Raw genomic sequence first — 21,130 nt, 5'->3', positions numbered from 1 at the left:
TTTATGGCAACAAAGCGATAGGAAAGGCCTAGGAGTGGGAAGGAAGTGGCTGTGGCCTTAATTAAGGTACAGCCGCAGCAGTTGCCTGGTGTGAAAATGGGAAACCACGGAAAACCATTTTCAGGGCTGCCGACAGTGGGCTTCGAACCCACTATCTCCTGGATGCAAGCTCATAGCCGCGCGACCCTAACCACATGTCCAACTCGCCCGGTGGTTTATGTTATTGAGAGCATCTAAGTTGGATTGTCCACTTGTATAACGTTCATCTATGATTGAGAAAACATCATCTGCATATCTCGCCCAAAGAATATGTTTATATTCTTGATAGCGTTGTGCTCTTAATAATCTAGATATACTTCTGCCATGATCCCTGATACCATGGAACCCATAGGAAGACCTTGTTGTAAATAAATGATGTCATTGAAAATAAAAATTGTCATCTAAATGGTTAGTGTACTGTTTTTTTTATTAAATTCTTCTCAATGATAGAGATTCTTCTTGCACTGGAAAGCTTGGATACATTTTTTTAAAAATGTCAAACAAGACTAATCAATGGTAAGGTTTAATTGTGATATTTCTTATGTTACAAAACTCTACTGTGTTTTTTAACCATCTCCTTAGCTTGGAATAGATATGTTTCCTTAATTTTTGGACGAATTTAGGTACTTTGTACGTGGGGCGCGTTCTGAAATTTATAATAGGACTCATCGGATTATTGGTTTTATGGATCTTAGGTAGGGGTGTAGCAACAGGTAACCTCGGGTTTATATTGATGAGTCTGTTGGCCTCATGTTCATTTAAAATGAAGCTGATATTCTTAAATAAATACTGTATTTAAGATTTTTCTGTATCTTGTTGGTAGGATCTTTCTTAACAGTTTTAAATTCACCTTCCTCGAAAAAATGCTACTGTTTTTGTAATATACGGTAGTCTTCTTTGTCGGTAATAATTGTTACATTCTCTTTCTCTGCCTTAGTTAATGTACACCGTTAACAAAGAGGAAATTTAATAAAGAGATGAATATTATCTACAAAATTGCCAGAAACAATGGATACCCCACAAGTCACGTAAATGGGATAAAGAATAAGATCGGTAACAGCCCTAAAATACTCCTCGAGGACGAAAAAGAAAAGATAAGTATGCCACATTCACATACATTAATCACTCGAATGGATTGGCTAATTATTTACCAAACATAGTGTCAATGTGTCATGTAGGACAAATAACAAGATTTTGTTTAACTCGCATAGCAAGGACAAGAATAGTCCTTGTAGTAAATTGGGAATATATATGTTGACATATCAAGAATGCAATAAACAATATGTAGGTCAATCAAGGAGGAACATACCAGTGGATTATAAAAAGCATGTTACTGCCAAAGAACATGCTATATATTCGGCTATTTGTGAACATACGCTCGACAGCAGTCACCAATTTATGAACATAGAATGGGACATGAAATCATTCCATCCAGCGTAAAAAGGTACACATGAACATACTAGAGAGATTAGAAATTTATATGTTGCAATAGCAGAATTAGGGATAATATGAAGCATGTTTTTAAAGTAAGTACTGTTTTTAAATATGGCCGCTGCAGTGCTTTGATTTTCATTCACAGCATGAGCGCTCAGTACGTACATCTGTAGGCTTGCCACGGAAGCATTCATCCGTATTTACATTTGTTTGTGCGTATTTAAAATGGGAATAGTCATGACCTACTGTCTAGTGACTGCCACTTGTTACTGCACCTGAAAAAGCATTTAGGAAGTCAATGCCACAATGACGATGATGATGATGACCTAAAAAGGACCGCACGGTAGTGGCTGGCACATCAGGCGGCAGATTACTATGCGGATGGAATTCAGAAGCTGGCTTCATGATATGACAAGTGCCTTAATATGCTTGGAGCTTATGTTGAGGAGTAGTTTAAGATACAGGCTTACATGTAAAAAAAAAAAAAAAAAGGAATTGTTTAAAAAATTGCATTACTTTTTTCTATATCGAAACGGCACGTACTTTAAAAATACGACTTGTAGTTTAAACGACTACACAATAAAAAAATACCTGGTATTGAAATTGACAGTTCAATAGAAAAACAAACAAAAGGAAAAAGAGGAAAGAGACGAATGATAACATAGCTTAAAATCAACATGATCCCTCCAGCACTACATGCTTTCCGTATTTGCTTCCTTTTGACATCCAATCCACTGTACAGTCCATTCCATGTCCATCCCTGGCTGCTGCGTTTGAACATAAGTCATTATTCACTTTATGTTTTGGGTTATTTTCATGAAGAGTCACAGTGGGGCATTTTATATCATATAATTTTTTCCTTCTTACAGATAAAGAAGAAGCTACATTATCCTTGGCAAGCTTAATCATTTCACTATCACTAATAGAAATTGGACACGCTTTATCAGTCATCAACTTAAAGTTAGGGCACATTATTCCTCCTTTTAACACTTTATGGACAATGACTTGCAAGTGCACAAGAGACAAGTGATTTGGTAGTTGTAAAGCTAAAGGCAAATGCAGTTTTAACACATAATGTACACACACAAATACTGAGCAATAGTACATTAATTCACAGGTGATTTTTAGATTTTAATTGGAAGATTTTGGACACATTATGGTTGTTATATTTAGAATTCCAAGGTTACAGTTTTTAGATAATTTAAAGTCTATAAGAATGATATTAATCTAATAGGTTCAGAAATGCAGAGTGATTTTAAATTATGAGCTTAAGAAGAGAACTTAGTGTATGTTCATCGAAACATGTACTTACGTTAATATAGACAATAAATAAACATTGTACTTGCTAAGTATTGACAAGGCAGACCCGAAGAAAAAGCACATTGGTTGATAACAGTCAATACGGACCAACAGTGACCAGTATGGTCAAAATGATAGATTCTTCAAATATATATGCACTGATAATTTAGAAGCAGAATGCAAAATAAATTACATACATATCTTTATTCGCTTGACTTCCATGTCTTTTTCTTTAAAGGGTGATAATTTTGTTGCTGCGTCTGTTGGGGATTTAAATGCCCCTGTCAGAAAACACTGTAATTCCAGCCGGGCAGATGCCCGTAAATGCAGAACAGCAAAGGGTTAAGGCAAAAGTAATTGAAGACTGTAGATTTAAACCATCAAAGCAATTTTCGTTGGACTTAAAAGAAGAGCAAATTGTATTAAGGAGCGTTTATGAATTTATTATGTTCAAAGCATAGATAATTGTGATAAATTATGAAAGAAATCTGTAAAACTTCTGACGAGCTGAAACCACTCTTTTAACATCGAAAAGGACAGCAGTACATAACAGGACATTCAAGATTAATCTTCTGGTTCTGTGCTTACATAGCTCATGCCAACTGCAGAGCTTCAGGTAATTTCGAGAACTATCCAATATTTTTCTGAGCACCGGTCTACATGGACTCCGTACAAATAGTGGTTGATAATGGTATAGACCAGGCTAGTGAATGCCATTCTTCAAGACCACTGGCAATTAACTCAGATTTATAATTTAGGGTATTGTAGGCTCCTTTTTATTAGCAGCAGCTCTGCACTCTGATATCCCTTAGACTTCCCTTTTAACTATATGCTCAGTGATACCCATCACTTGTTGGTCAAAGGTTTTCTTGAGTAGCTACAGTGCCATAGTTGAGTCTGGAAGGACGGACTGTATCCATGTTTCTCAAAATTGTTCATTTAGAAAGCCTCCCATTCCAGCTAATATTCCTCTAGATTGCATGTTTTATGGTACATTAACCTTACAGAAACGGAGTTTCAAAGTTTGAAATTCTACTCGCCCCCAAAATCAAAATTAAAATAAAATCGGTTAAAAATGTTTGAATCTCAGATTTTAATTTCATAAAATTTTATATCATGAAGAAACTTGGTCCTTATTTAAAATTTGTAATTTATTATTTTTTATCCTATTGTTTAGGAAAATATCTGACAACCATTGCAGTCAGAGAAAAAAATAAGTGGATTATAATTGTTCTTTGTGTTCTCTTTGCAGTTCGATTAGAAGAGTCCAGAAATCAGGAATATTCAAACATAGAAATGACTCAACATTTGGAGGAGCGGTTGCAAGATTTGGAAATGGAATTGGCAAAATTACAAGCTGATAACAAAAATACAGAGGTAAGTTAATGAAGGATTTAAAATATGATGCTAAGAATTACTATTAAGGGCGTAACTGCTCAAAATACATTTATTTGCAACGAGATTAATGAAGGAGAATATAAGTCATGAAAATCCTTCAAATACCAAGTGAGTTGGCCATGCAGTTAATGTCACATAGCTGTGAACTTATGTTTGGGAGATGGTGGTTATGAATCCCACAGTTGGCAGCACTGAAGATGGTTTTCTGTGGTTTCCCATTTTCACACCGGGCAAATCCTGGGGCTGTCCCTTGATTAAGGCCACAGCTGCTACCTTCACAATGCTAGTCCATTCCCATCGTTGCTTCACCAAAAAACTTCAATGTGTTAATATGATGTTAAATCACAAATGTGGGGGGAATAATCTTGAAATATTTGTAGCCTTTTCAAAGAGAGTAGGGCTGCCAAGAACTTATCAAGGTTTGAAGCTTCTAAACATCACCTTATCTTATGTAAGGAATTTGTTCCCATCTTAAATTTTTAATAGGCAAAATGTTGACATGAAGGCTTACAGAAGTAGGACGGACGGATGGGTGTTCGGGCTGTCTTTCATGTGTGTTATAATTACAGTAAAACATTGTTATGAAGTTTCTGCAGAGGACAAGGAAAGAGAACCTGTTAAATAAGAAAATGTATTACAGAATAAATACGTACATACATAGTCTGCAAGCCTCTGTGAATTTACAAAATGCTGCCACAATCCTCTGTTTGTAGTTCGTTCTGCTGCCTCTTTTATTTCCATCCCTCTTGTCTTTAAATTATTAGAAACTGAGTCCAATCATCATTGTCTTGGTCTCCCTCTACTTCTGTTACCCTTCACAGCAGATTCCATTATTCTCCTAAGTAACGTGTCCCCCTCCATTCGCCTCACATGACCCCACCACCAAAGCTAGTTTATGTGTACAGCTTCATTTTTAGAGTTCATTCCTAACTTAGCCTTTATCTCCTCATTCCAAGTACCCACCCAACATTGTTCCCACCTGTTTGTACCAGCAATAATTCTCACTACTTTCATGTCTGTTACTTGTAACTTATGGAGAAGATATCCTCAGTCCACCCAGCTTTCACTCCTGTAAAGCAAAGTTGGTCTGAAAACAGACGAATGTAAAGATAGGTTTGTCTGAGAGCCGACTTCCTTCTTACAGAATACTGTTGATCACAACTGCTTTACTGCACTTTGATTCAATTTCACTTACTATACTACCATCCTGGGAGAACACACATCCTAAATACTTGAAATCATCTACCTCTTTCAACTTTGTATCCCCAATCTGGCATTGAGTTTTCTTGGGTTTCTTACCTACTGACATCAATTTAGTCTTGGAAAGGCTAATTTTCATACCACACTCGTTGCACCTCTTTTCTCGTTCCAAGATATTAGACTGCAGGCTTTCAGCACAATCTACCATTAAGACCAAGTCATCAGCATAGGACAGACTGCTTACTACATTTTCACCTAACTGAATCCCTCCCTGCCACTAAATACCTTTCAGCAGATGATCCATGTAAACTATGAACAACAAAGGTGAAAGATTACAGCCTTGTCTAACCCTTGTAAGTACATTGAGCCAAGAACTCTTTCTACCATCAATTCTCATGGCAGTCCAATTGTCAACATAAATGCCTTTGATTTTAATAATCTACTTTTTATCCCACAGTCCCCCAGTACAGCAAACACCTTTTCCCTCAGTACTCTGTTATATGCTTTCTCTAGATTTACGAAACATAAATGTAACTGTCTATTCCTCTTCCATTTTTCAATTACCTGTCACATACTGAAAATCTGATCCTGACAGCCCCTTTGTGGTCTGAAACCAAACTGGTTTTCATCCAACTTCCTCTCAAACACTGATTTCACCCTCCCTTCCCAGATGCCAGTGAACACATTGCCTGGTATACTGAACCTCGATACTTGTTGCAATCCTTCCTGTTCCCTTGCTTGCAGATAGGTGCAGTTACTGCTTTTGTCCAATTTGAAGGTATCTTACTAACACTCTGTGCTAATCTTAATACTCTATGAAGCCATTTCATTCCTACCTTCCCACTACATTGCACCATTTCAGGTCTGATTTAATCTATTCCTGATGCTTTATGGCAGTGGAGTGACTATCCTTTCCACTTCATCAAGTGTAATTTCACGAACGTCATTTTTGTCCTCCCCATGAGTTTGGTCGTTTGCGATATCACCAGGAAGATTTCCGTGTATGTTGAAAAGATTTTCAAAATATTCCTCCCACCTGTCCAGTTATTCCTTGGAATCTATTATGAGTTCACCTGCATTACCTAAAACACTATTCATTTTCTCTTCCCCCTCCCTTCGTAAGATTCTTTATTACTGTCCAGGAGGGTTTCCCTACTGCTTGACCTAGTATATCCAGGTTATTACCAAATTCTCCCTATGACTTCTTTTCAGATTCAACAACTATTTGTTTTGCTCTGTTTCTGAATATCTAATTAGAAACTACCCAACAGGGATATGGAACCACTTTACACATGCATGTATTGCACATTGTGTATGTACGGTGAAAGCTGTACATATTTATCGTTTCTGGAGATGAGCTTTAAAAGGTGTGGAGAACTTGAGAGAAAAAATATGGAAAATTTTTGCACCTAAGCCTATAAAAGTAACAACACAATATTACAATACAATACAATGGATTTATTTTGTCTGGCAAGATTAAGGCCATTAGGCCCTCTCTTCCATCTAACCAGAAAATACAGTATCTACATGTGCAAACTTAAAATAAATACACATGCAACATCTTGCAACTACTAAACAATACAATATTATGATAAAAATAAAAAGTAAAAATAGGAAAAATAGAATGATGATGATGATGATGATGATGATGATGATGATTATTTACACAATTATGACATGATCAGCTAATTTCTATTAACCTTGGTAATAACAGTGAGATTACATAAAGTCTATAGTTTGAGGAAGGCTAAATGTACAGTATTTCCATAACATACATATAACAATTTAGAACTTCATCTACATATTACTTCGTAGGTAGCGGTGACAAAATTGCCTAAAACTAGCAGGTGAGACTCCTCTGACAGAGATGGGTAGTGTATTCCATTGTCGTGCCGAAGAAATAACAAATGAGTTTGTGTATCATGTGGTGCAGTGAGGTGGAATAGATAGGAGTGTATCAGATTTTGATTGTGTTCCGAAACTGTGACTGGACGAGAGGTGGTGAAATTGACTGTACAAGTAGGGAGGTGAGTATGTGGAGAGTATTCGATGAAGAAGGCATAATGCATGAAGATTACGGTGCTGTTTGATTTTTAGCCAACCAAGTTCATCGTAGGCAGGTGTAACATGGTCAAAGTAATGTAGATCACATATATAGCGAACACAGGAGTTTTGCATGCGTTGTAGTTTGTGGTTAAGAGTAGCAGTCAGGTTGTTGTACACGGCGTCACAGTAATTGAAATGAGGTAATGCCAGAGTGGTAATACTCGAGAAAATATCTTCTAAGTGAGTTAAATGTCGCAAATACTTTTCTGGAGATGCTGGTAACCTGCTGCTTCCAAGAAAGATGTTTGTCTATCATAACACGGAGATCTTTGACAGATTCACTGAATTCAGTGGGTGAATTTTGTAGGTAGAGTTTTGATAAAGTGAAGTTGCTTATGGTTTTTGAACAAATTATTATAGCTTGAGATTTTACATTAATTAATCTAAGTCCATGTCAGTCCGGTTACAGATTTCTTGTAAGTCTCTATTGACATTTTTAATTTCATCGGTTAGTTCTTCCGGTTCACAGTGCAAGTATAATTGTATATCGTCAGCGTACATGTGGTGCCTGCAGCTTTTTACCGATGACATAATATCATTGATATAGACAGAAAATAGAAGCGGTTCTAGGACAGACCCCTGTGGAACACCAACCTCTACGAATCGCCAGGATGAATACAGTTGAACCTGACTTATACGTATATCAAGGGGAAGAGAAAAAACTACTTGTAACTCAAAATTACTTAGAAATCAGACTTACATAATACATCACATATTTAGTGAAAAACCAATGGAATATACCTATATGTGTAAATGCTTGCAAATAATAAATACATTAAGACAGAAAGTATTATTTTGAACTTGGCCCAGCCTTGAAGAAATCAGATAGTTTGGATTGTTTCACTTTTCTTGCATTAAGAGTATAAACCTCCTTTAGCAAACTTGGTAATGAATTCAAAGCATTTTCACTACAACTTTTCGCACTGATGTAACGCCTACACACATCGATTGCACTTAACACTTCACTCAGTTCAGGTGTCAAGATTGAAGTCGTTATCTCCATCTCCAATGTCACTATCGCTTGTAGCTGGTCCATCACCGCTGCGTTGTTGGCGTACATTAGCAACAATCTCTTCATCCGGTAGTTCACCACATACAGCCAGATTGTCGTTGAAATGTACAAAAGTATCGAATTCTACACCCTCCGGTAGCGTTAGCTCATGGCCAGAAAAAACTTTGTCCCCATAACCATCATTAGAAGCAACCTCTTCTGGTAAGACACCAGCTTTGTGGAAACAGTTGCTGATTGTGGAGGATGACACCTGCTTCCAGGCAGCCAAAATAAAGTCCATGGCTTGTAGCAAATTAATGGAGAGAGGTTCATTTCCTGCATCACTCAGTGTTATTAAATGCTGAACCAGCATTTTTCTATAACGCACTTTGAAATTTGCAACGGTGCCCAAATCAAGCGGTTGTAGAACACTGGTAGAGTTAGGAGGGAAACATTCCATTCGGACATTCGCCTGAATGATTTGAGGTGGATGTGCTGCACATCGTTCCATAAGAAGAAAGATATTCTTCTGTTTCTCTTTCATTTTAATGTCCAGTTTTTTCAACCACTGTTCCATTGGATTCATATTCTTTAGGTTTTGTTTTCACACCCTTAAAACACCTGGATTCTTCGATTTTCCTATCACAAGTGGAGGAAGTTTGTCAGATCCATCTGCATTGGTGGTGAGATGTACCGTTTCACAAATTTTACTTTTCTTCTCTCCATGGCATGAGTTACCTTTTTCAGCTAATGTTTTATTAGGAAGGAGATTAAAGAATAGGCTGGTCTCATCACAATTTTAGATGTTTGGAGGCTGATAATTGCTTACGATACCCAGCAGAACTTCTTCTTTCCAGTGTTGTACCGTGACGTCGTCTGCAGATTTTCAGTCACCGAAAATTGTTCTCCTTGTGATTCCGTGACGACCTTTAAATCCTTGCAACCATCTTGATTAAGCCTTGAAAGCAGCAGTGATACTCATCATTTTAGCTAAATCTATCGCCTTTGCCTTCAGCATTTCTCCACTAATTGGTAGAGCTGCAGCCCGCTTTTGCTGGAACCATGAGAAAAGTGCTTTCTCCAAATCTACGTACCACCATCCTTCTTGCTGACGGCTGCGCTTTGCTGTTTCGAACCCAGATTTAAGAACTTCTCCAAAATGGCGTTTCTTTTACTGATGACTGTACATAGGGTGGTATAAGCAATCCCTAAGTCTGAAGCGATTTCCGTTTTTCGTTTTGTGTGGATTAGCGTTCACTTCTCGTTCAACTTTTCCTTTTTCTGTTCTCCATAGGTAATCAAAAGCAACTGAATAACAAAACTACTGTTCAACAGTAAACACCCGGTACCGGCATCGTGGACATTTTACTTTTCTGTTGTTCCCACAAAAGAAATTCTCATATTCAAACAAATTTACTGTATTTTCTTTTGTTTCCGCACCAAAACCGCCCACTTTGCTTATAATGTATCTTAAACTTTGGCGGCGTGTCAAAAACGATGAAGGTAGAGGATGAGCGAAGGGGAATCGCCTTTGTTAAGTCGCAAGTAAGTAAGGGTCAACAATGTCACTCGGGGAAACTCTGTATTATGTTTCATCACTGAAACCCAATCGCTCTACTTCCGCCAACGCTGACAAAGAGAAAACTTCGTAAATACAGTAGTTTCTTTTTTAAAAAGCACATTCTCATTACAATTACGCAAAACTCAGTTATATTTCACTGGCAATTAATACGTACAACAGCGAATTACGTATAAACAGATTACGTATAAATAAGGTTTAATTAACACGCTTTTAAGTTACATTTTGCCGGGACCTAAAGGAAATTACGTACAAATACGAATTACGTAGAACAGAGTTGTGTATAAAGCAGTTTCAACTGTATTCATTATTGTTATTTCTTACACACTACAGACGACCGCAGATGTATGAATTCATCCACTGAAGACTGTTTGTCGAGAACTGGAGTTTAAATAGTTTGGAAAGTAGTATGTATATGTCAACTGAGTCAAAAGCTTTAGATAAGTCAAGAAGAGCTAGTATGGTAACTTGTCTTTTGTCCATCGAATTGCGAATGTCGTCTGGAACCTTAAGTAGTGCAGTACTAGTGCTGTGGTTACGTCGAAATCCAGACTGATGTTTGTCAAGAATGTTGTGTGTTTGCAAGTTGTTGGAGACTTAGTGTACAATGAATTCTAGGGCTTTTGAAAGGACTGATAATATGCTCACAGGTCTATAGTTGGTTACGAGAGAACAATTATTAAAATTCTTTGCACTGAGGCTCATAAAACTAATGACATATTATTGCAGTTAACTTTCTTTCTAAAACAAAGGGTGTAGTGTTGAAACGTTAGTTGAAGACTTTTGTTTCAGACTAGTGGGTTAACGTTGTTTTCTGGTACTTTCTTCGACCATGAATTACTCGGAGATAACACTCACTCTTGTGTGAGCAAGTGGCTTTGGCCACCATCTTGAATGTAACAGCACTTTGGCAGTACTCAACTTTGGTTCGGACCGACTTGCTCCTCATGATATCTAATTACATGACAGCTGTCAAACTATCAGTTTCTATATTTGTATGGTTGGTACACCGATTTGCATAAATTTTCAAAGGAAGATAAGGATGCCTCATTACTTACCTATGTAGTACTGGAGCTCCATAGCAACAAAACAAATCAGTGGTTGAAGATGCTATTATTGTTGCACTTTAGACTTATTTTAACTTCAGTTGGAACACAGATTTAAATCTACTGATCACACAAACATTTAATGGCAATACCTTATTATACATTAATATAATAAACACAAAAAACTTAGTACAGTGTGTTTATAGTATAATAACAACATGTGCAGAACACACAGCATATGTCTCTGTCCACTCTGTTTTCTTTTTCTGTTTATTTTTTCCTTATAAGCACTTTCAGTTTTGTCACACTTTCTCACTATAATGTTGAGAGTCAAAGGTGTGAGTTTTAACATTCGCATCAACTCTGTGTGCTTACAATGTGTCTATCCACCTCCTGAAGAATTTTAATTTTCTCTATGTTAGTGAACAGTTTAACAACTTTTTCTTTCCCATAACTAGGCTATCACATGACAGATATGTATCAAGCTACTGAGCTTCTCAAGATTATGTTTGTAGTCTATAGGTAAGCCATCATGCAACAAATATTTGCTTCGCTTCGTTTCACTTCACTTCACTTCACTTCTTTCTACTGTACAACTGAACCCAAAATAAAGTTTCTAAATTCTGACTGGAATGCGAAATACAAGCACAAACACGCTCACTGGGTAATTCAGCATCCTTACTGCTAACTAGTCCAGTAAAAATTAACTTCCATGAAGCTAACAATTTGCTCCCATAAGGTCCAATTTACCCTGTAAATTTGGAGAATTCAATTTCCTGTTATTGTGCAACTTTGCAAGGGATGACAAAGGACGTTTTTAGGTCTGGGAAAAATGTGATCAGTAGTGATATTGAAAAATCGTGAGTCAATATGTGAAGAATTTTTATATTGATTTAATATTGTGGAAATTGGGACTTTGAATTTACGACGTGCTAAGCAGGAAAACATCTTAATGAGGAACACACCAATGAGGTTTTACTGTACATATTTTGGAATTAGGTTTTGGAAGAGGCCTTAGAAATTAATATTACAGTAGTATTGCAGCATTTACTGTGAAAAATATGTGTAATATTAGAGAACTACTATGGACTTGTTTAAATTGCATCTATGCAGACACTTTCACAAACTGAATTATGCTATTACAATATACTCTCGATTATCCGAGCTAATGACCGGGGCGAATGGCGTGGATAATTGGAAAACACAGATAATCCAAAAGCACGTGTTTATTGCAAGAAAAATGCCTTCTATAATTTTTTAAGAAAACTGCGGTACCATATAATGTAGGTTATGATGCATTTATAAAGATATTATTCTGCTCTGAAGAAGTCTGTAATGATTCTCTGCTTTTGGTTGTTCTTCTGGTTCCGTGCCTCGAGACGTATTTTGCGCGCAGCGATAATGTCACCATATTCAAACCCCCTTTGTCCCATGTAATCCTATAGGGTATCTATACACTGTAGATCCACAGAATGAGAAACACTTCCATCACCTTCTTTTTCTTCAACCTCACTTAAACTGTCATTGTCACTACCATTTCCAGCACAGTGATTAGCAATGACTTCATCAACTTACCTGTTCAAAGCCGTGTTCACACGGGTCACTAAAAAAACATTCAGTTAAGTTATCCTTGTCAATTTCTTTGAACCCTTCAACATTTTCAGCATGAGCAAGAATTTCTTGAGAGTTATCTTCTTCGTGGATATCCTGTTCTTCTGTTTCTGGTAGAATTTTTCTCCATGATCAGATAGATTGCACGGTTTTACTTTCCCCAGGCTGTTGCAACTCCATGTACTGCATCCAATAAAGAACATGGTTTCCAGAAATTTGATAGAGTAACAACACTTTCTTCCATCAAATTTTTCAGGAGTTCGGATCTATAGTGTTGCTTCGCAGATGCATTCCCGCCCTGATCCATTGGTTGTATCAGCGCTGTCACATTTGGAGGAAGAAATTTGGCAACGAGTCCATCGTCTGAAGTTAACGAACTTTCGTTAGGATGTGAAGGTGCGTTATTGAAAAGCAGCACTGATTTCTGTGGTAATCCTTTGTTTTTAAGAAATTTTCTTACTTCCGGTATGAAATGTTCTTGAAACCAATTGAGGAATATTTCCCTAGTCATCCACGCCCCTTCTGGTTGTAATAAACAACAGGCATGGTTTTGGCTTCATTTCCCTTAAATGAACGGGGCTTCTTGTCTTTCTCAATCATTACAAGCTTCATTTTCTGGTTTCTGGAAGCATTTCCACAGCACATGATTGTAACGTGGTCTTTTCAATCACTACTGATCTGCATTTAGGGCAGTCACCCAGGTGGCAGATTCCCTATCTGTTGTTTTCGTAGCCTTTTCTTAAATGATTGCAAAGAAATTGGAAATTTATTGAACATCTCCCTTGGTAAGTTATTCCAATCCCTAACTCCCTTTCTTATAAAAGAATATTTGCCCCAATTTGTCCTCTTGAATTCCAACTTTATCTTCATATTGTGATCTTTCCTACTTTTAAAGACACCACTCAAACTTATTCGTCTACTGATGTCCTCCCACGCCATCTCTCCACTGACAGCTTGGAACATGCCACTTATTACAAGTAATGAAAATAATTTTTGCTCTGTGTTGAAAGTATCATATAATGTATATAAGAAAGTATTTATTATTTTGCCACCTATTCAATACAATACAAAATGTTAACTTATGAGTTTTGTAACATTTTAACAATGTTTTAACTCATATGTTAACATTCTGTATTGTATTGAATAGATGGCAAAATAATAAATATTTTCTTATATACATTACATACCATTTAGTCAAGCAGATCGTCTTTCTCCCAAGTCTTCCCAGCCCAAACTTTGCAACATTTTTGTAACGCTACTCTTTTGTCGGAAATCGCCCAGAACAGATCGAGTTGATCAAGCTGCTTTTCTTTGGATTTTTTCCAGTTCTTGAATCAAGTAATCCAGGTGAGGGTCCCGTACACTGGAACCATACTCTACTTGGGGTCTTACCAAAGACTTATATGCCCTCTCCTTTACATCCTTACTACAACCCCTAAAAACCCTCATAACTAGGGCTCGGAAGTTCATGAATTTGCACATTTCCTCTTAGGGGTTAAAAATTAATGCTTATACATTATGTGCACGAATTATGGAATTTTCAGTAATTTGAACATGCTTTTATTTGCATATAACTGCATATTTTTGTGATTTTGATAAATGCATCATATTTTAATATTTTAGTGCCAATATGGCATATTTGAATCAGTTTAATGGTTTTTACAGTATTTTTAATCACCTTTTTTCATCTGATTGATGTTGACAGTAATGTTGTCCATGATGATGCAACTTGTCATGTGGTGAGGAGTTATGATGTCATGCAGTGAATCCTCTGTTTCATCATCTACCCTCACGTTTTGTGCTTAGCTGTTGATTGGCTGTCCATTGAGTCGTGTAATGGTGTTGTGAACTGGTTGTGACCAAACTATGTTTCGCATATAAAGTGTCTGTTAAAAGCCGAAAATAAGATCAACTTCGAGTTGTAGATTAACTAATTTACAGAGGGAGTTTTCAGGTGACTTAATATCTACAGCTAATAGGGTACTGTTCTGTGGAACGTGTAAGAAAACTATACGGAGTGAGAAAATATTTCAAATAGTTCAACACATAAACATAGCAAAACATACGGAGAATTTAACTAGCAAACTTGCAAATAAAGAGCCTGTTCAGAAACAACTATTAGAGTGTTTAGGAAGTAGGATTAGTGAATTCTCTTACTACTTGTGCCAAGCATTTTTAGCTGCTGATATTCCCTTGTATAAAATTAATAACCCCACATTAAAACATTTTCTTGCCAAATACACTCGACAGCATGTGCCTGAAGCAAGTACATTGCGTAAGACTTACGTAGGACGTTGTTACAATAACATATTTTCAAATTTACAAATTGAATTAGCGGATCAGTTTGTGTGGTTGTCTGTTGATGAAACCACTGATTCCGAGGGACGATTTATTGCTAATGTAATTGTGGGCGCTTTAAATAAGGAACAAAAGATGATAGCATATCTTCTTAATTTGTGTGATTTGCCGGCCACTAACAATGTAACTGTAACGCAGTGTGTGATGGACTCATTGAAATTATTATGGCCATTTGGAATCAAATATGATCAGCTACTTTTATTTGTTACCGATGCAGGTGTTTTTATGGTAAAATCAGGTCAAACACTGAAAGGCATGTTTCCTAACGTAATTCATATAACTTGTTAGGCACATACTCTTAATCGCATTGCTGAGACAATACGCATTTTTTTTCCCATTGGTAGATCGATTTGTGGCCTGTTCAAAGAAAATATTTGTTAAATCTCCTTCAAGAGTCACTTCTGAACCCCTTCTTTGCCATAGCCATACAGTGTGCCGAATTGGCCTCAAAACTGTCTACCACCTGCAAAGAAAAAACTAAAATGACATTACAACATAATGGATAATTAAATTTAAATACAAAATTACCAGTATTTAAAGGGCACTAAAATCCCCTCAACATTTTTCGTTTTCAAATATCATAAAACAAGACTTTCTCAATGGGAATGCTCATTTCAGTTCACTTTTAAATATTTAATTTTTTTAATATTTGATATTTAGTGCACATATCTGTTACAAAGGGAACAAAAACAAATAGTTAATACAGCGAAACAAAAAAAAGAAATACACTTTTAATATACCGTAATATTTTAAATAAAATAAGACAGAACAACACTAGGAGTCTCTATTTCCTTAATTGGGATGTTTGATAATATTAGTGCCGCACATAAACCCTCAGAATTTTTTTTTTTTTTTTGACTCTGCTGGCTTTTGATTAGCCAGCAAGGTCTATTTGGAAGTCCTTTGTCTAAGATCTTTTTTTTTTTCTTTCATTATTATGCTTTTTCGATGTTGCTGTAGTTGGAATTTTGTTTTAGCAATCACCTAAATACATTTTACAAATTTAATGTCAATAATGTAAGCCATATTTCGTTATATTTTTGCATATTTATGCTTCAATAAATGAAATATATAAAACTTACCTCTTTGTTACAATAGGTGCAGAAGACGACTGTTTCATCACTTACGTAGCAGTTAAATTCCGATAGCCAAACTTTCATTCCACTTTTCGACATCTTCAAGAATCGATAACCACACTATCAATGTAGAGAGTAACTGTAAGCCAGGTGTCAACAATGGATGTGCGAGTGGCTCACACTGTTACCAACCAAGCATATAAGCGTGTACCACAATTAATCACGTTTCCTTTTAATTTTCATATATAAGTAGCAACATTATAATATGCTTCAATATGTATATTGTTTTTAAGTATATTATGCTATCCAGTTTTATACATGCATCTGTATTCAAAACAATGAATTGATTCTTCAGTTTCTATGAAGCTTTTCAATATGACTTAGCATATAAAGCTGCTTTTACTTGTGCATGGAATCATGTTATTTTCAAGTTAATACAAAATCAAGGGAAATACTGCTTGACATTAAATGAATTTTAATATGTTTATTTAAAGAAACGGGATTAAAGTGTATTACATTTTCAATATGCTTTAATATGCTTTCAACTGCTGGGATCTGTAATGAAATGGTACGCTATTTTTAATTGCACTTACTCATACGATTTTATACCTGCAACTAGGAGAAAGGGATCTGCGCTCAGATGGCTTTTACTTAAACCGCAGTGGTATGTATAAGTTAGGAAATTTGTTTGGAAGGGTAATAGGGAGGTACATTCAGGGAAACAGGGTGGCCTAAGGAGCAGTGATAAGGGAACAGGGAACTGGAAATCAAGTAGGGATGACATAAAAATGTTAGTGTTGAACTGTAGAAGTATTGTAAAGGAAGGAATATAATTAAGTAATTTAATAGATATTATATATTTACCAGATATTGTAATAGGAGTTGAATCATGGCTAAGAAATGATATAATGGATGCAGAAATATTCTCACAGAACTGGAGTGTGTATCATAGAGATAGGATAGGAATGGTGGGAGGGGGAGTATTCATTCTGGTGAAAAAAAATTTGCAAGCTACGAAAAAGTTAAAGATGACACACATGAAATTATGGGTGTAAGGCTCATTTCTAAAGATAATAGGCAACTTGATATCTTGGGAGTGTACAGACTGGGAAAGGGTAGCGCTGACACGGATTCAGAATTATTTGATAAGATAATCAGCTATGTAGGAAACGACATGGAAAGGAATGTGATTGTAGCGGGAGATCTGAATTTACAAGATGTCAATTGGGAAGGAAGTGTGAACGACAGGAAGCACGACCAACAAATGGCAAATAAGTTAATATGGGAAGGACAGCTGATTCAGATAGTGACGGAACGAACTAGAGGGTAAATTATCCTTGACATGGTGCTGATAAAACCAGATCAGCTCTGTATAGAAACCGAAGTAATAGATGGTATTAGTGATCACGAAGCTGTTTTTGTCGTAGGGAATCAACATCTATATCATCTGATGGCCAAGCAGGCATCAATTTTTAGTAGTGAAACAAAGTCTCTCATAGTGCATTGGCACTGCCGGTGGCTTCAAGTAGCCTACGCAGTGGCCTCCACGGTATGCACTAGCCATGCATCTTGGTAGGTGTGCTAGGTACCAACTGACGAGCCCAACCTAGCACACGGGGGCGAAACGCTGGCAACCAGGAATTAGTTCGCTGGAAAATTTATAATGTCCAATAATGGACCATTTATATTGGTATTATAAATTTACTCATTCGGGACTCATATTTCAGCTTCCCTATGGGAATCAACATCTATATCATAAGTGGTGTGTTCCGAGCTGTCAGCGGAGAGATGGCGTGGAATGACATTATTAGACGAATAAGTTTGAGTGGTGTCTTTAAAAGTAGAAAAGATCACAAGAAGAAGATAAAACTGGAATTCAAGAGGACAAACTGTGGCAAATATTAATTTATCGGAAGGGGAGTTAGGGATTGGAATAACTTACCAAGGGAGATGTGCAAAAAATTTGCAATTTTTTGAAATCATTTAAGAAAAGGCTAGGAAAACAACAGATAGGGAATCTGCCACCTGGGCGACTGCCCTAAATGCAGATCAGTATTGATTGATTGATTGATTGATTGATTGAATCATGTTGTTTAGATCAACAGCACCCAATATCCCACTTCCTCCTGCGCCAGTGTTTACACGATGGGGAACATGGCTGGATGCAGCTTTGTATTATGCTCAGCACATAGAAGTATTCAAAGAGGTTGGTAATTCATTGGACTTGAATGAAGCTGCATCAATACAAACAGTACAAAATATTCTGTCAGGCATTGAGTTAGAAGGGAATCTTGTTTATATAAATGCCCATTTTTTTCTTTTTTGCCAACCACCATAACATCACTGGAAGCTAAAGGATCTCCCTTAAAGGAAATACTGTTTTCAAAATAAACCATTTAGCATCCTACATTGGAGACATTCTCGAAAGAAAACCATCTGTCACACCAAGAGACTTGCTTCTTTGTGTGGAGCAGTTATCATCATTTGAATATGCCCCAATAACATCTTGTGATGTGGAAAGAAGTTTTTCACGTTACAAATGTGTTTTACGAGACAACAGGCGATGTTTTTCGGTTGAAAATTTGTGCAAAGTGATGGTTGTGAACTGCAATTCATCACTCAACATTGACAAGCGGGACCATTTCTGCTTCAACCTGCAAGGAATAAGTGTAAGTTTATTATTATCAATACTAACCTGACTTGTCTACTGCCATTTTTTCATTTTAACCCATTTATGCTCAAGAGTTTTTTTTCGAATTTTATGGTTTTCACTACTGGAATCAGTTTATTTATGTCCAAAAATGCCCCGAAAATTGTTTTTAAAATCGACCCCAGGGGCATATCTCCAACATGGGCTTTGGCTATTTTCATGTTTGGGTTCATCATGGTATATTTTTAATGATAAAAGAACAACTGGTGTATTTTATGTCCCATTATTAGTGAAAAATGAAAATGACATATCTACTACAGAGGCAAGTATTATAAAGCACATAGAAAATGCTAATAAGTCGCTCTTCACTAAATGCCATAAGAAGGAATCTCTCCTAAAAATGTAAAGAGTATAAAAATTTAACATTAACATTTAACATTAAGAATATAAAATAGACTATCAGTCGAGTTTCCTAGTCAGTCTTACACATTCCTTTGAATACTCGGTACTGAAATGGCACAACAGGCTTTGGGATCATTATTATAAAACATTTTGTCTTGCATTAAAAAAACTGAATCAGTCAAAATTACTAAAGCTTTGAAGCTAAAAACACGTTCTCATTTACACAGTGCACTTTACTTCTTGTGGAATTTTCCAAAACAGTAATGGTGTAAGGCAACAACACATCTTTGGCATGCTTGGACAGTTTTACTTTTGCAGACGCGACAACGTCGTCGGGGCTGATTGTCCACCAGAAGATGACTACTGTGGCTTTCCTGCATGGCTTCAGTCACTGGTGCACTCGTGTTAACATTGTGAGGAGGGGTTCCATACTTCTCTAACAAGCTTCATGCCGTGAGATTTCGACACAATCCAAGTATTGCTCATCACAACGTCTAGAAGCCAGAGCAGAATTGGCATGTGCCATATTTTGCCTCTTATGCTGATGCGGAAAGTAGATACATTGTTGTCCGTTTGTTCTACTCCTCTCATGTTCTTGTTGTACTTAGAAACAAAATGTGGCTGAGGTATCTTCACAGGTTTTTTTCTGTGCGAATGAGTACCGCCCAGCTTCTTCAACAGGTTCTACACCATGCTCGTTTGACAGGATGTTCACAACGTTGTTGTCTTTCCATGTCACAGCCACTATTTGGTCTTCTTTGTCAACTGCACTTTCAAAGTATCCCCTTTCTTTTTTATTCATCGTCTTGTCTGGCAATGAGCAGCCCTCCATCCGGTTAGCCTGAACTGTGCCAGTGCATCGCATTCTTCTTTTTTAACCCCGACAACAACTTTGAGCAAGTAAAAAATTTATCGCAGTAAAAAGAGAAGCATACACTGGGGTAAAACTTAGATGAAACATCGCAGAATTTCAAAACAACGCTTTCCCCTAAGTCAACATCTTTAGAGCATTTTTTTGTTAGCTTTTGCACCTTGATAATTAGTCTTGTGCTTCAGTCCCTAGTTGTGACCCACTCATTTTGTCTGGATTGCAGCAATCATCTTCATCGCCCGAATAGGCTTATCATCCGGTGGAGTGATAAAAACATCCACTAATGTTCCAGGAATATTGCTGGCAGTCAATACCTCAAGCTCTGACAGAATTTCAGCAGTAGTTAAATTTTTTGCCTGAAAAAGACGAAATAAATATTAAAAAACTGTAATTTGCTAATTAGTTAATGAATGGACGACTTAAATGTGCTCCGAAAAGTTGATATTGTTTCAAAAACATTAATTTAGAACATTTTCCACCAATCCCTTGTGTTGTAACCATCTAAATGCAAAAATGCGCTAAAGTACTATTGTTCTGTGGTTTGTGCCCAGTGGGTCGTTTGCGACCCACACTATGTTATTTGTAGTGTATTGTAAGAACGAATTGACATATTTAAATAGGAAAAGGCATCTAAAGATGCGTCAGATATCCCCGAACAACATCAACACACTGAACACTACATTTTAAAACTTTTAACCACTCTGCTTACCAATAACGGTGAGAGCGCGATGCAGGTTCCACCATGACTCAACTAGCTGCCGTGCAGCATCTGCATTGTGGCGGGAAAGCTGCTCCAACCAAGACACGGCAGTGCGGGTAATCTTACTACACACACTGAATGCGCTATCAACGTGAAACAACAAAAAATACGCTCGGCAGAATTTTTTCTTTCAGGTGGGTCGCAAATGACCCGCTGGGCATAAATGGGTTAATAGTGCATATTTATTGGCATATTTTCAAGCTTTTAAGAGCGTATTTGCATGCATATTTCTTAGTTTTTTAGGGCATGAACTTCTGAGTCTTACTCATAACCATGTACAGAGATCTGTACCCTTTATTTACAATCATAT

General features: G+C 36.8%; 1 protein-coding gene across 6 annotated transcripts in view; it reads left to right on the top strand.

Moving 5' to 3' along the window:
• LOC136864441 (sarcolemmal membrane-associated protein) overlaps nt 1–21,130 on the top strand; it is a 700,905-nt gene that overhangs the window by 410,445 nt on the left and 269,330 nt on the right. For all 6 annotated transcript variants that reach the window (XR_010859312.2, XM_067141439.2, XM_067141440.2 and 3 more), the window contains one exon: nt 4,025–4,149. Coding sequence is in view for 5 of the 6 variants with exons in the window: in XM_067141439.2 (XP_066997540.1) it covers nt 4,025–4,149 (125 nt within the window). In the remaining variant the exon portion in view is untranslated. The remainder of the gene's footprint in view (nt 1–4,024; nt 4,150–21,130) is intronic.

The sequence above is a fragment of the Anabrus simplex genome, chromosome 2 (assembly GCF_040414725.1).
Source record: "Anabrus simplex isolate iqAnaSimp1 chromosome 2, ASM4041472v1, whole genome shotgun sequence".
NCBI lineage: Eukaryota > Metazoa > Arthropoda > Insecta > Orthoptera > Tettigoniidae > Anabrus > Anabrus simplex.
This window is presented reverse-complemented; position numbering and strand designations above follow the sequence as displayed.